We start from the raw sequence: 15191 nt of genomic DNA on the forward strand, positions 1-15191 counted from the left end.
CCTCGTACTCTTCTGAGTTCTTACATTTTTCTCTCCTTTCTCCTTCCTTCCTTCCTCCCTCCTTCCTCTCTCTCTCTCTCTCTCTCTCTCTCTCTCTCTCTCTCTCTCTCTCGACCATACTGGGGAAAAGCTGGGTGAGCCCTGCTTTCATCTGAGAGCAGGGGGTTTCAGAGGCAGCTCTGTGCTATTTCAAATCTTGGCACCACAACTTAAAACTGCATGACATTGAAGAAATTGCTTCACTTTTCATGCCTCGGTTTCCCTATCTATAAAATGAGAGTAGTAAAATTATCTACTCAGTGGGATTTTGTGGGTGAGTTTGTGCAAAGTGCTGAGGACAGGAATAATAAGCACAATATAATTGTTAGCTTTACATACTTGACCTCTCTCATAAGCTTTCCTTTGTCAAAAGAGTTCTACTGCCCCCCAAAGATTTGAAAGTCACTTTGCTACTGTTGCAGATGGCTGTGGCCATTGTCTAAATTGGCATGTCATTTCACCCATGCTTTTCATCAATTTCTCTTCTGTATCTCAGAATAACTTCATTCCGCAGAACACCGTCCCTGCCCTGCCCCCCACTCCCATTGTTTTCAATGTCTCCCCACGACTTCTTACTCTTTGTGATTCAGTGGATCCCCTCACTTGCATCAAAGACATCAGAATGCACCTAATTGAACCCCCTCTTTTACCCAGAAATAATCTTGGGTCTTCCGAAATACATGATCTCACCTAATTCCACAGTTGGTGAGAGAGGGATGAAGAGAATACATCCTGACTCCCAGTCCTTTGCTCTTCCTCCAACATTATCCTTTCTCCTCAACATTGGGTGGAACTATAAACAGGAACTATAAACAGGTGGAACTATAAACATGGTCAGAGCCATTCTGCCCCCTTTAAAGCAGTTTCTGAAGAAGTGATGATGTCTCTGACCTTTTATTCTCCCCATCACACAAAGGACAATCTGAGACTAGCATATGCATTTGTTCATTTATTCATTCAACAAGCTTTTGCTTGAGCACTAAATTAATTCCAGGCCCTGTGCTGGGTACAAGGAATTCAGGGTTGAAAGACAGGGTCCCTGTGTTAGAGGTCAATTCTTGAGTTGCTATCAGTGTTGAAAGTCAGAGTCAGTCAGGCCTAGGCAAATTGGGGAATAGCAGCTCTTTAGAAAGGACAACTCTCATTTTCATCCTGTACCAAAGTTTTGTTACCTTTTCCTGTGTTATGAGTAACTAGTGTGTCAGCAATCCCAGATTTGGGCCATTGAGTTTTTACTTTGCAGACACACACACACACACCTTTGACCTATTCTTAGGCTCTTTTTGTGCACTTCTGTCCACTTTTGCAGCTGCCCTTGGCCCCTTGATCCTACCCCCCTCCTCTCCCAGGTACTCACAGAGTCTGCGTGCTGGGCGGGAGACTGGGGATTCGGTGGATATCCTTGCAGGTGACTCTGAAGTCATCCTCCTGGTGGCACTCGCAGGGGGGAGACGGACACCCTTTCCCCCCCAGGGTCCTGGGCAGGGCGAGAAGCAGCGCCAGCTGCAGCAGGGGCGTCGGCCTCATTTTCCAAGGGTCCCAAGGCTATTTCTTCATTCTCCACGATCCTCTGGGCCCTCTGTGCTTTGGGTTCCCGCAGGCTGAAGGACAGAGGGAGCGTGGGAGGCGAGAGGGCTCGCCGGGGTTGTGACTTCAGCACCCAAGAGGAGGCTGGAGAGGGGAAAAGAAGTGGCTCTTAAGTGTTCTGTTTCCCTAGGCAACTCTCCACCCAAACAAACCTAATTGCTTCACTCTCCGTGCCCCAGCCACGCACCCCGCTCCGTCGGTTCCCGACACTCAGTACCAGTCCGGGCTGTCCCTTCTGCTTTCCAGCCTGCCCCGCGCGCTCCTCCCAGGAGTCCTCTCCAAAGCCTACTTTAGACGCTGCCTTGTCTCTAAACCTAGTGGTCCACCTTTTCCGGTGGGGAGCCGGGACCACCTGCACGCACTCCAACCAGAGTAAGTCCCCGCGGCTGGACTGTCCCAGGGCGGACGGGGTTCCTGCAGAACTTCAGCTTCTCCCGAACCTAAGAAGCCTCTGCCGGGAGTCGGAGGCGGGCGCACCTCGCTGGCCAGCCGGAGTGCGGCCGCAGCCGGGCGCAACACCACGGGCGGGTCCTCGCTGCCCACCAAGTTCAGCGCAAACCGGGATCGCTGGGCGCTAGCCGCCGCAACCACAGCAGTGGCTGCGCGGAGTCGCCTGGAGGCGCGGGACTCCTAAGACAGCGGAGGACTCGGCGAGGCGGGTCAGGAACTGCGCTCTGGGGCCATCTGCTGCGGAGAACAGGGAACTGCAGGAACACTTCCGAGCCCTGATCAGAACTCTGAATCCGGCTTTGCCATAGGATTTGAAGTTGACCAGTCAGTTCTGGTCTGCCCAGGAATTTTATTGAGCCATATTCTGCCACCCCCTCCCCTCCACCATCCCTCAAAGATGGGAAGAAAAAGAATGCGTAAGCGGCACACTATCACCTACTTACCAGTTTTCGCATAGTACCTAAAAAGATAATTTAACATATAAATCAGATTGTCCCAATTTCCCTCTTAGAAGCCTTCAGTTGCTTACTAATTCTTCTTGGAGTAAAGAGAATATCAACGCCTCACATACTGTGTGATTCCATTTATATCTTCTTCTGGGACAGGGACAGGCCATGGAAATCCGAACAATGATTAGAGAGATTGACCAGAAAAAAGACAGGAAAGAACTCACAGCGGTTATGGGAATGTTCTATATCTTAATTAGCCTGGAGGTTAAGTGGATGTATACATTTATTAAAATTCATTGCACTGTACACTTAAAATATTTCGAAGTTTATAAGCTTTTATTAATAATCACCGCAAAATAGAAACAACCCAAAATTCCATTGACAGGTAATGAACAGTGATACCTCCATACAATGGAAATACTCTTCTGCAAAAAAAAGGGGGGAGGGGAATAACAAAATTAAAAAAAAAATTATATATAAATTCTTTAGCCTAAGCACTAAGGCCCTACTTTAGGGGCTGGTAAACTTTTTCTGTAAAGAACTATATAGTAAATATTTTAGGGCTTTGTGGGCCACATACAATCTTTGTCACGTTTTCTCCTCCTCATTCTTTTTTTACACAACCCTCTACAAATATAAAAGCCATTCTTCGCCTGTAAGCTGTACCAAAACAACCCTGGGGCAGGATTTGACCTGAAAGCCAAAGTTTGCTGATCCGTGCCTTTCAAGGTCCAGCACCTGCCATCACTTTGCTGGACCTGGAACAAGACAAGTTTATTATCACCTCCGGGATTTGTTGTCGCTGGAACTCTATGCTGTGAAGGATCTGTCCCCAGATCTTAGCATTATTCAAATCTTGCTTTAAATATCACTGCCTCAGAAAGGTCTCCTCTGACGATCCTGTCTAGTAACGCCCCCATCATATTACCTCATTTCACTGTCACCAAACCTCTTATCATTGGTTATTGTTACTGATTAGTTTACTCATTTATTGCTTATCTCTTTCTGCCCTCCCATCCCCATCAAAATAGAACCTCTAGGTGTGCTAATCAGGAAAGAAAAAGACACAAAGTACCAGTCTCAGGTATGAGAGAGTTGACATTAGAACACAGTACACAGCTGTGAAGAGGCTGTCAAGAGGATATTACGGACACATTTATGCCAATAATTTAAAATTTATTAATGTTCTCAAAGAAGCAGCTTTTTGTGTCATAGATTCTATATTGTTATTCTATGTTCTCTTTCATTGATATATGCTCTGATCTTTATTGCCTTTTTTTTTTTGGCATACATTGGGTTGGATTTGTCCTTCTTAGTTTCTTTCCTCTTTTCTTTTCTTTTTTGTTTTTTAAGTAGGCTCTATGCCCAACATGGAGCCTAACGCAGGGCTTGAACTCAAAACCTGAGATCAAGAGTCAGATGATTAATGGACTGAACCACCTACGTACCCCTGTCCTTCTTAGTTTCTTAAGTTGAAGTCTGGAGGCATTGATTTGAGACATTTTCTCTTTGATAATATTATAGATATATTGAGGTATATATATTCCCTGTAAGTACTGCTTCAGAGACATCTCATAGTTTTGATATCTTGTATATTTATTTTCCTTCAGCTTAAAATACTTTCTAACTTTTAAAAATGTCTTCTTTGATTCATGGATTATTTAGAAGTGTATGAGTTTCCAAATATGTGGGGCTTTTCCTGATATTGTTCTGTTACTAATTTCTAAAAATATTCCATTTAGAGAAAGAATAGTTTTTATGACTTGAGAATGTTTAAATGTAGTGACATTTGTGACTCAGAATGTGGTCTATTTTGATAAATGATCAGTGTACATTTAGAAAAATATGTGCATTCTGCTGTTGTCAAGGCATGTATTCTGTAACTGTCAATAGGTCAAATTGTTGATAATGTTCAAGTCTTATATATTTTTTATGATTTATCTACTTATTATGTCAATTATGAGATGTAGGTACTGAAATTTTTTACTACATTGGGGATTTTTCTTTTTTTCCATTGCATTTCTGTCAGTTTTTGCTTCGTGTATTTTGACATTCTGTTTATTAGCTACATAAATGTTTGAGAACTCTATTATTTTCTTGGCGAATTGATGTCTTTATCATTATTAAATGGACTTCTTTATTTTTTGTGCTATCCTTTGTTCTTTAATCTACTTATTGATAGAGCCAATCCAGCTTTCTTTTGGTTAGCATTACCATGTTATTGTTTTTCTGTACTTTTTTTTCATCCTCTTTATGTCTTTATTTTAAAGTGCATTTCTTACACATACCATAGAGTGAGATTTACTTTCAACCTGACAATCTCTACCTTTTATTTTGGTTGTATAGATTATTTATATATGATGTCATTAGTGATAATAAGTTTAAGTCCATAATCTTGCTACTAGTTTTTTATTTTTCCTCTTGTTTTTTGATCTTTTTCTCCTTTTTTTTTAAACCTCCTTTTGCATCAATCCAGGAACTTGCATCATTTCATTTTATCTTCTTTGTTGTCTCACCTATAACTCTTTGTCCGGTTATTACAGAGTTTTTTTAGGGTTTATAGAATGCATCTTTAAGTTATTCAGTTGATATTATACCACTTTATGTATGCTTTAAGAACCTGACTTCCATTTTTTTCTCTCCTAGAGCCTTTTGCTTCTGTTGCCATGCATTTTACCTACACGTAAGTTATAAGCCCCATAATACATTGTTATTTGTTAAGATAGCCAATTTTCTTAAAGATGTTATTTACTTATTTGAGAGAAAAAGAGAGAGAGCGCACGTGTACTAAGGGGAGGGGGAGGGGCAGAGGGAGAAGCAGATTCCCCGCTGAGCAAGGAGCCCAACAAAGGGGCTCAATCCCTTGATGATGACCTGAACTGAAGGCAGACGCTTAACCACGTAAGGGACTGAGCCACCCACGTGCCCCAATAGCCAATTATCTTTTAAAGGAATTTAAATCATAAGAAAAGATTTTCATTAACATTTCTTATAGTACAGATCTTCTGGTGATGAATGATTTCAGCTTTTGTGTGTCTGAAAAAGTATTAATCTTGCCTTCATTTCTAAAGTATATCATTGCTAAACATAGAATTAAAGATTGACAGTATTTTTCTCTTTTAGTGTTTAAGAAATATTGTTCCATTGTTTTGTTACTTGCATTGTTTCCAATGATGAATATTCTGTTATAATTTTCTTTGTTCTTTTGTAACACACTTTTTTTTTTCCTCCCTCTATCTGCTTTTAAGACTTTCATTATCACCGGTCGATTACCGTGTACCTTGATGTATTTTTCTTCATATTTCTTGTGCAGCATTTTGAGGTCTTTGGATTTGTGTATTTATGGTTTTCATCAGATTTGGAAATTTTTTAGCCATTATTTCTCTGTATTTTTTTCTATCCCCTTGTCTCTCTCCACTCTTTTGAGGATTCTGGTATTATACTTATATTAGGTTGATTAAAGTTGTCTCACAAAGAGCTCATTGATATTTTTTCATTAGAAAATTTCTTTTTTCTCTGTTTTTCATTTTGGGTAGTTTCTTTTGCTGTGTCTTCAAATTCCTTTTTTTTTTTCCTCTCTCTCTGAAATAGTTGATCTGCCACTAATCCCATCAGTATAAATTTCATCTCAGGTGAAGTTTTCATATCTAGAATTTCAAATTAAGCCTTTTTCATATTTTCCCTGTCTCTATGTAACTTCTTGAACATATAAAACACAATAACTATCTTGATGTCTGCATTTGTTTAATGCTGCAACAAAGTATCACAAACTTGATGGCTTACAACAACAGAAAAATAATTCCCTCCTAGTTTTGGAGGGTAGAAGTCCAAAATCAAGGTGTTGTCAGGTACATGCTCTGTGTGAAAGTTCTAGGGGAGGACACTTCCTTACTGCTTCTAGCTTCTGTTGGCTGGCAACGTTCCTTGATGTCCCTTGGCTTCCGTCACTCCAGACTCTCCTCTGTCATTACAAGATGTTCTCTCTGCATGTCCCTATGACCAAAATTCCCTCTTCATATAAGGACAGGTGAGCCCCAATCCAGTATAATAACCTTCAATTTAACTTGAATATCTGCAAAGACGCTATTTCTAAATAAGGTCACATTCACAAGTACCAGGTATTAAAACTTCAAGATATCTTTCTGAGGGACACAATTCAATCCACAAAAATGTCCTTGTTTGGTAATTCTAACATTTTTATTAGTTATGGGTCAGTTTAGATGGGTTTATCTTTCTCCTTAAAAAAAGGTTGCATTTTCCTTCTTCTTGGCATGCCTGATAATCGTTCTTTGGATAGTAGATATTATAAATTTTACTTCTTTTGGTGCTGGATTCTTTGCCTTCATAGAAATATTCTTGATATTTGTTACCAGGTACGGTTAAATTACTTGGAAAACAGTTTGATATTTTGGATCTTGCTTTCAAGGTTTTGTTAGGTGGAAACAGAATAGCATTTGATCTTTCACTAGATATTCCCCATTCCTGACCCAAGACTTTTCTGAGTATTCTACCTAATGGTCCATGAATACTGAAGCGTTTCAGTCCAGCTGTTGGGAGTAGTTACTATTTCTGGTCCTATGTGACAAACAGGCACTTTTCCCTCCAATCTTGTTAGATGCTTCTTTCTCTAGCTTCAGTATCCTCACAAGCATGTGGAGATGCATTCTCTGCAGAATACTCCATGGAGACCCTTTTTGGTTCTCTGGAGTTTTCTCTCTATATAGCTCTCTTCTCTCCAGCTTTTGTCCTGAAGACTCCAGTTACATTGGGCTTTTCAGATTCTCAGCTCTGTTTCTTCAATTCAGAGCATGCAGTGGGCTCTGCCTGGCTTCCTTCTCCTGATACCATGGCCTGGAAATTCAAGGCAGTAACTTCTGTTATTCATAAGGCTAATCTTATTTGTTTCCTGTCTCTCAGGGATCATTGCCCTTTTTTGTCTAATGTTTACTGTCATAAAAAGCATTGCTTTGTATATCTTACCTGCTTTTGTTTGTTTGATTCTGGTGGGAGGGTAAATCCGGTCTCTGCTACTCCATCCCTGCTAGGAGCAGAAGTGGTATGCTGAGACCTGTAACATTTTAATCAGGGTTTTGACTGCGTGAAATTGGCTTGGTGGCAATTATAATGCAGGTAAAATCTCCTATGTCTACTGGTTTCAATTCAGTAAATTTGAACAAGCCTTCAGGATAACCATGTTCTAACAGCCTGCTCAACAAATTGCTATGATAATCAATAAAGCAATTTTCTTTCCTTAGCATAACTTTTAAACTAGGGCAAATGAACACATGAGATGAGAAGGTGAATCACTTTAAGAGAAAAGTGTTAGCATTCAGATCCATTAAAAACACACAAAAATCCTTTTAAATATAACAGATGAATGAGATTGGCTATAGAACATGACATATTTTTTTCTGGTAGAAGAACCATTAACATGGTCCAAATATCAGAAAAGAGTGTTTAGTGTGAATTCCTTTTTTCCAAAGGTGTCTATTAAAGTACAGCCAAGCCTGTATCACTTAGCTTTAATGAAAATGTTTTATAACTTTGGGTTTGTACATTAGTAGTTGTTCATTCATACAAACTGCTGTGCTTTTTATACATGATGCTCCTGACAGTAACTAATGCCTATAATTAGTAAGTGTGTGACTGAAAAGAACATTATGGGATCAACAGTGCTTCCACACAATGAATGGTTGATGATGATTCAGAAGTGGGCATTGCCATCTTTGGAATATCTTCTCTTATTTTGACTCTTCTCAGATTTGCAGTTATCTTAAAAACTTGATTGTAGAAAAGGTCAAGAACCATTTATGATCACTTTGTACTGGCATAAAGAGAGTGACTTTCATCACTGTCTTTGTTTAGAGAGAATTTTGAGTAGTTCCATTCAGTCCTAACAAATCAGGATGTTGGGGATTTCTCCTTTACCTTACCCTAGCATCCCATTTTGGTGTTTCATCTTCCTTCTTATGATTTATAATTGTCCTGTGATATTACAAGGGAGCTTGCCCATCTGTGGTGGCTAGATGGAACCAGGCAAAGTCGAATGGTACTGATGGTCATTACTTGTACTGGACAATCATTAGACAAAATGCAGGCTGTTTTTGAAGGGACATTCTCTCTTAATGCCAATGGGCAGGATGGCTAGGTTCAGGCTATGAATAGTACTTGCTTGAGTCTTGAATGGAGGCTGGGCACTCTATGGACATGAGCTTTCCTTCAACACATTCACATCTGTCCCCCAAGCCCCCATTCAAGGACTCTCTTTTCTGTTTCTTGTCACAGTTCCCCAAGAGGAATAAATTTTATTTTGGGGGACTGTTTTTGTTAGTTTCTGGTGTACAACATAGTGATTCAAGAAGTTTATATCTTATGCTATGTTCACAAGTATAGCTACCATTTGTCACCATATAACACTATTACAGTTTCATTGACTATATTCTTTATGCTGTGCCTTTTATTCTCATGACTTATTCATCCATAGCTGGAAGTCTGTATCTCTCACTCCCTTTCATCCATTTTGCTCATCCTCCCTCTCCCTCACTTCTGGCAATCATCAGTGAAATCATATGGCATTTTTCTTCCTCAATCTGACCTATTTCACTCAGCATAAAACCCTCTAGGTCCTTCCATGCTGTCATACATGACAGATCTTATTATATATATATATATATATATATATATATCTCACATCTTCCTTATCCATTCATCTATTGATGGATACCTAGGTTCCTTCTGTATCTTGGCTATTGTAAATAATGCTGCAATAAACATAGTATTGAATTAGTATTTTAATTTTCTTTGTGTAAAATATCCAGTAATAGAATTATTGGATCATATGGAATTTCTATTTTTAATTTTTGGAAGCAACTCCATATTGTTTTCATAGTGGCTGTACCAATTTACATTCCCACCAACAGTGCAAGAGGGATCCTTTTTTTCCACATCCTCACCCGCACTTGCTATTTCTTGTCTTTTTTTTATTTTAGCCATTCTGACAGGTAAAAGGTGATATCTCATTGCAGTTTTGATTTGCATTTCCCTGATGATTAGTGATGTTGAACATCTTCTCATGTGTCTGTTGGCCATCTGTATATCTTCTTTGGAGAAGTATCTATTCAGGTCTTCTACTCATTTTTTAATCAGATTGTTTTGGGTTTTTGTGGTGTTGAGTTGTATGTTTTTTAAAATATATTTTGTATATTAATCCCTTATCAGATATGTCATTTGCAAATATTTTCTCCCATTCAGTAGGTTGGTTTGTTTTGTTGATGGTTTCCTTCACAGTAAAAAAGCTTTTAATTTTGATGTATTCCCAATAGTTTATTTTTGCTTTTGTTTCCCTTGTCCTACCAGACATATCTAGAGAAATGTTGCAATGGCCAATACCAGAGAAATGCCTGTATTCTCTTCCAGGATGTGTATGGTTTCAGGTCTCACATTTAGGTCTTTAATCTATTTTGAGTTTGTTTTTGGTGTGGTGGTAGAAAGTGGTCCAGTTTCATTCTTTGGCATGTAGCTGTCCAGTTTTTCCAGCACCACTATTGAAAAGACTGTCTTTACCCCATTGTATGTTCTTGCCTCCTTTGGCATGGATTAATTGACCATAATCGTGGGTTTATTTCTGGGCCCTCTATTCTGTTCCATTGGTGATCTGTGCAATTTCACAGGGCCCTGTTCTTGGTTTAAGGCTCTGCTGATACCATTTTGACAAACTGAATCAGTTTTGAACAGGGCCTGACATTTTCATTTTGTGGCCAGTCTTATGTGAGAATCTAGATGCTTACTGCTCACAAGCCAGGGTAAGAATACTTTTTCTTCTTCCACCTTTCTCCTCTTCTTCTCCCTTTCTGCTTCCTGTGGTCACCTTCTCTGAGGCTATAAGCAGAGCAGCTTAGCTGGCTGAAATAGAGGTGAGAGAAGAACCACGTGGGAAAAGAGAATACTTGAGGAAATTTTTGGCTAGTATTCCAATTATATTTTTCTGTCACATGGGAATAACCAATTTGTTGCTGTTGTTTTACGGTAGTATGAGTTTGCAAGGTATTGGCGAAACAAAACTTCTGCTCCTTCTACTTGAAATAGCACTGCCTATGTCTACTGTCCAACAGCCTCTAATAGAGTAGCTGCTTTTCTTGTCTATGCTTATCCATTTTAGATGAGTTAGGGTATGATGATCGTGTCAATGCTTTCAGACTAGCCCCATCCCAGAACCTCCTATTGATTAGCCCAGTTAGATGTTTAATGTTTGGTATGGTTCAAAATCGTTTCTGATGAAACTGCTCAAAAAATTAATGTAATGTTAGGACCTCAGATCTCACAGGCTGGACAGTTAGGCTTCACCAATGTAATCTTAGTCAAGGGTCTTTGGATGTCAATCAACAGAATTTAAGCTTCAAAGGGAAATCTTCAGAAGGCAACAAGGTATATTCTTTGATCTAAGTACCTAGAACAAAACAATAAACTCTCAATGTTCATGGAGCTAACTTTCTGGGATATCATATTATATATCAGTCAACATATATATATATATTTTAATATCTTTTTTAAAATTTTATTTTATTATGTTATGTTAGTCCACCATACATTACATCATTAGTTTTTGGTGTAGTGTTCCATGATTCATTGTTTGCATATAACACCCAGTGCTCCATTCAATATGTGCCCTCTTTAATACCCATCACCAGGCTAACCCATCCCCCCATCCCCCTCCCCTCTAGAACCCTCAGTTTGTTTCTCAGAGTCCATAGTCTCTCATGGTTCATCTCCCCCTCCGATTGCCCCCCCTTTATTTTTCCCTTCCTACTATCTTCTTTCTTTTTAAACATGTAATATATTATTTGTTTCAGAGGTACAGGTCTGTGATTCGTCAGTCTTACACAATTCACAGTGCTCATCATAGCACATACCCTCCCCAATGTCTATCACCCAGCCACCCCATCCCTCCACCCCCTACCACTCCAGCAACCCTCAGTTTGTTTCCTGAGATTAAGAATTCCTCATATCAGTGAGATCATATGATACTTGTCTTCCTCTGATTGACTTATTTCGCTTAACATAATACCCTCTAGGTCCATCCACATCGTTGCAAGTTCAGCCAACATATATTGAGGGCTTACTATAGACTAGGCACTGGGTGAAATGCTTCATATACATTCATTTCTTTCACCCTCAAAACAACTTTACAAAATGTTAGGTACGATTCTTATCAACTCCATTTGGCAGGGGAAGAAATTAAGACACGGAGTGATTAGGTACTTGCTTGAGGTAAGACACCTGAGAGGTATTACAGCTAAGATTTGAACCCAAGTGGTCTGGGTCAAGAATCTGTGCATTTAATCACCTCTGGCTGCTTCTAATGCATCCCAGAACACAAGTATGTGAAATATAGTGGAAATAACAAGAGATTAAAGCCAGGAACTTGGAAATTGTCAGGAGCCAAGTTCTGTCCCCTTAGGCTTATTTCCTCTGGGACTGCACAGTTTACTTTTGCTGATTTACTCATTTCTCTCTTTCTCTGCAGATTAGATTTTTCCATTTCTCCTTGAAGGTTGATGAAGATGATCACCTCACCATGACAACCTCAGTTTGTACCTGTACATCAAGACTCTTCAGACAATCAATTGAATGCTGGAGTCCCAATTTTAAACCTTTAAAGGATAAAGATCCTGAATGGCTCAAATTGTTTCAGCCATTTGCCAATCAGCCATGGTCAGAGAAGGGGCTTTATATAATATAAACAAGACTTTGGGGCCCAACACTGTGGTAGAATCATTTCAAGTTAAGGGGTGATATGGGTGAGGTGTGTCAAAAATATCTGCTACATCTACCACTATCAAGGTATTGTGTTGTGGGAAGATCATTGATGACACTAGTAGTAAATGGGTACAATTTTGAGGATATCGTGTTATAGGCTGAATCAGGTCCGCCTTCCTCCCCAGCCTCATATGTTGAAGCCCTAAGCATTAATATTACCATATTTAAAGAAAGTGCCTTTAAGCAGGTGATTAAGGTTTAATGAGGTTTTTAAGTATGGGGGCCCTAACACAAAATAACTGGTGTCTTCATAAGAAGAGGGAGAGAATTAAGTACCTGCCTGCATGGGGAAAAGGCCATATGAGGACAAAGAGAGAAGGCAACTATCTGCAAGCCAAGGAAAGAGTCTTCAGGAGATCCTAAACCTGGTGATACCTTGCTCTTGGACTTGCAGCTTCCAGAACTGTGAAAAATAAATCTCTGTTTTTTAAAGCCACCCATTCTGTGGTATTTTATTATAACAGCACTAACAATGTAATCTCTCTGTTTCTATTTACTAACAATGTAATTGATGTTTCTATTTACATTGTTTGCAAAAGAAGGGTTCTACAGGTGATAACCTTTAGGGTTTTTCCAACTCTAAAATCAGGTATTTTATTATAACAGCACTAGCAATGTAATCTCTCTCTGTTTCTATTTACTAGCAATGTAATCTATGTTTCTATTTACATTGTTTGCAGCAGAAGGGTTCTGCAGGTGATAATCTTTGTGGGCTTTTCCAACTCTAAAATGAGGTGATTCAACTTGAGTGTGGCTTTGGGGTTGGATAATGTGGGTCTGTCACACTGATTAAAAGCAATAAATGTTTTTAGGAGTTATAAGACACATTTTGTGTAAAATATTTTTTGTTGGCTTTCTTATTTTGTCTATTTTGTTAAGGAGGAGAAAGATTCTCTGATCTGACTTAACTAGATTTTTTCCGGTGTCACATCTGTGGATGGAGAGCACACCATCTGACAAAAAGCTGCTTTAATTTGATAGTGTATTTTAAAATATCTTGGTTATAATGAACTCGAATCTGATTCTCCACCCATTATGTCCCTGTTTTGTCCTCTGATTTTGCTTTATTTTGTTAATATCACTTTAAAAATGGGGACTCCAGAATTTAATCTGTTCTCTAAATATGGTTGGACTAGTGAAGAGAGGTTGTGGACAATTTTTATTAATGCAGCCCAAGATGACATTAGCTTTTTTGTTAGATCCTGCATTTGATCAGATATCACTTCCTCAAAAAGTTTCTCTTTCATGTCTCTCCATGGAAACCTACACAGTTACTTTGTAGAAATTTGTTTAGTAGTACCTTTCTTCACTTGACTCTGAGCAAAATGAAGGCAAAGAAACTTGTTTATCTCTTCATGTTTACTGCATCTTTAGTGTCTAATACAAGTATCTGGATGCTAGAAAGATATTGCATACATTTTCTGAATTAAATGAATGAATATAATTGTTTTGAAAAATTAAAATGTTAACAGATAAATGGAGTTATGTTTCTCCATGCATATAGGAAAACTTTATGGCTGTTCTGAATTATCTTAATCTCTGTATCAGGTGGAGTATATTCTTTTTTTTTTAAAGATTTTATTTATTTATTTGACAGAGAGAGAGATAGCGAGAGCAGGAACACAAGCAGGGGGAGTGAGAGGGAGAAGCAGGCTTCCTGCCGAGCAGGAAGCCTGATGTGGGACTCCATCCCAGGACCCTGGGATCATGACCTGAGCCGAAGGCAGAGGCTTAACGACTGAGCCACCCAGGCGGAGTATAGTCTTGAATACAACTATGAGTAAGCAGCTTGAAGACGGATGAAAATACATAGGTAATTTTTAGAATTATTTTATGTTCAAACTGGTTATGAAATAAACTTTACCCCTCAATGTTGGCCAGAGGAAATAATTGACTTATTCGAATATATCAAATTTGTATGCTAATTATTTATGATTTTGTGCGTGTATGAGAGGGACGGGGGGGGGTGGAAAGAGAGAGAGAGAGAGAGAGAGAGATGAAGGGAGAGTGAGAAGTGAGGAAAGACTGAGAAGAGAGACACTGATTTTTAAAAGATTTGGCCCCTGCCCTTGAAGGGCTGAGTCTGATGGAAGAGACCAACTGGGAAATGGATAATTACAGCACAAAATTATTAGAATAGGGAAACTGTGCTTTTAATGTGATCTAGCTCTTCTTAAGGTAGCCAGGAAAGCTTTCACAGGGAAACTGTGCTTTTAATGTGATCTAGCTCTTCTTAAGGTAGCCAGGAAAGCTTTCACAGATAAAGTAAATTTTGATTTTAGCCTTGAAGAGGAAGCGATCAATGGTCTTTTTGGCAGAGCACGAGGAAATGAGGCTCTACATGACTAATTGATTTTCACATCCTCTGAGCTTTTCCAAAGTTGAATTCTTTGCTGAGGTTTTTATAGACTTTTTTTTTTTTTTTGCGACTGAAACCAACTTCTCTCGGTGGAATGCGTCTCTCATCTTCTAAAATGACTGAGGAGATGACACTGTAGACTGAATGTAGCAGCAATTATGCAGTGACGGCCTTACAGCCTTTGGTTTGCTGTTAATGAGTATGTGATTTTGTGTAAGTCACTCCTTCCAGGCCTAAAGAGTTTGACTAGATAATTTCTGTTCCCTTCCAGTTCTAAGAATTTGTGAGCCTTCGGAAAAAGACACTGGGATCTGGTATTAAGGGGATTTGTACATTTCACTTCTGGAAATTACTCTTCCCTATTTTGAAAGGAGTAAAAGAAACGGAATCTGTTATTATTGCAACTACTTTGAATTTTTCTTATTTTTTTAAAAAAGTAAATATTTTAGACTTTTCTGAATAAATTACAGTCGGGGGCAAGGCAGCTAATT

The 15191-nt window shown here is 39.1% G+C and overlaps 1 protein-coding gene across 1 annotated transcript in view; it reads right to left on the reverse strand.

Annotated features, from left to right (window-relative positions):
- TSHR (thyroid stimulating hormone receptor) overlaps positions 1-1566 on the reverse strand; it is a 162757-nt gene extending 161191 nt beyond the window's left edge. Inside the window, exon 1 of the mRNA XM_028099463.2 lies at positions 1397-1566. Within this exon, the coding sequence (XP_027955264.1) occupies positions 1397-1566 (170 nt within the window). The remainder of the gene's footprint in view (positions 1-1396) is intronic.
- Positions 1567-15191: the final 13625 nt, after the last annotated feature.

This window comes from Eumetopias jubatus, unplaced genomic scaffold, assembly GCF_037043125.1.
Source record: "Eumetopias jubatus isolate StellerSeaLion01/CBP00866 unplaced genomic scaffold, mEumJub1_p1.0 scaffold_7, whole genome shotgun sequence".
NCBI classification, from domain to species: Eukaryota; Metazoa; Chordata; class Mammalia; order Carnivora; family Otariidae; genus Eumetopias; species Eumetopias jubatus.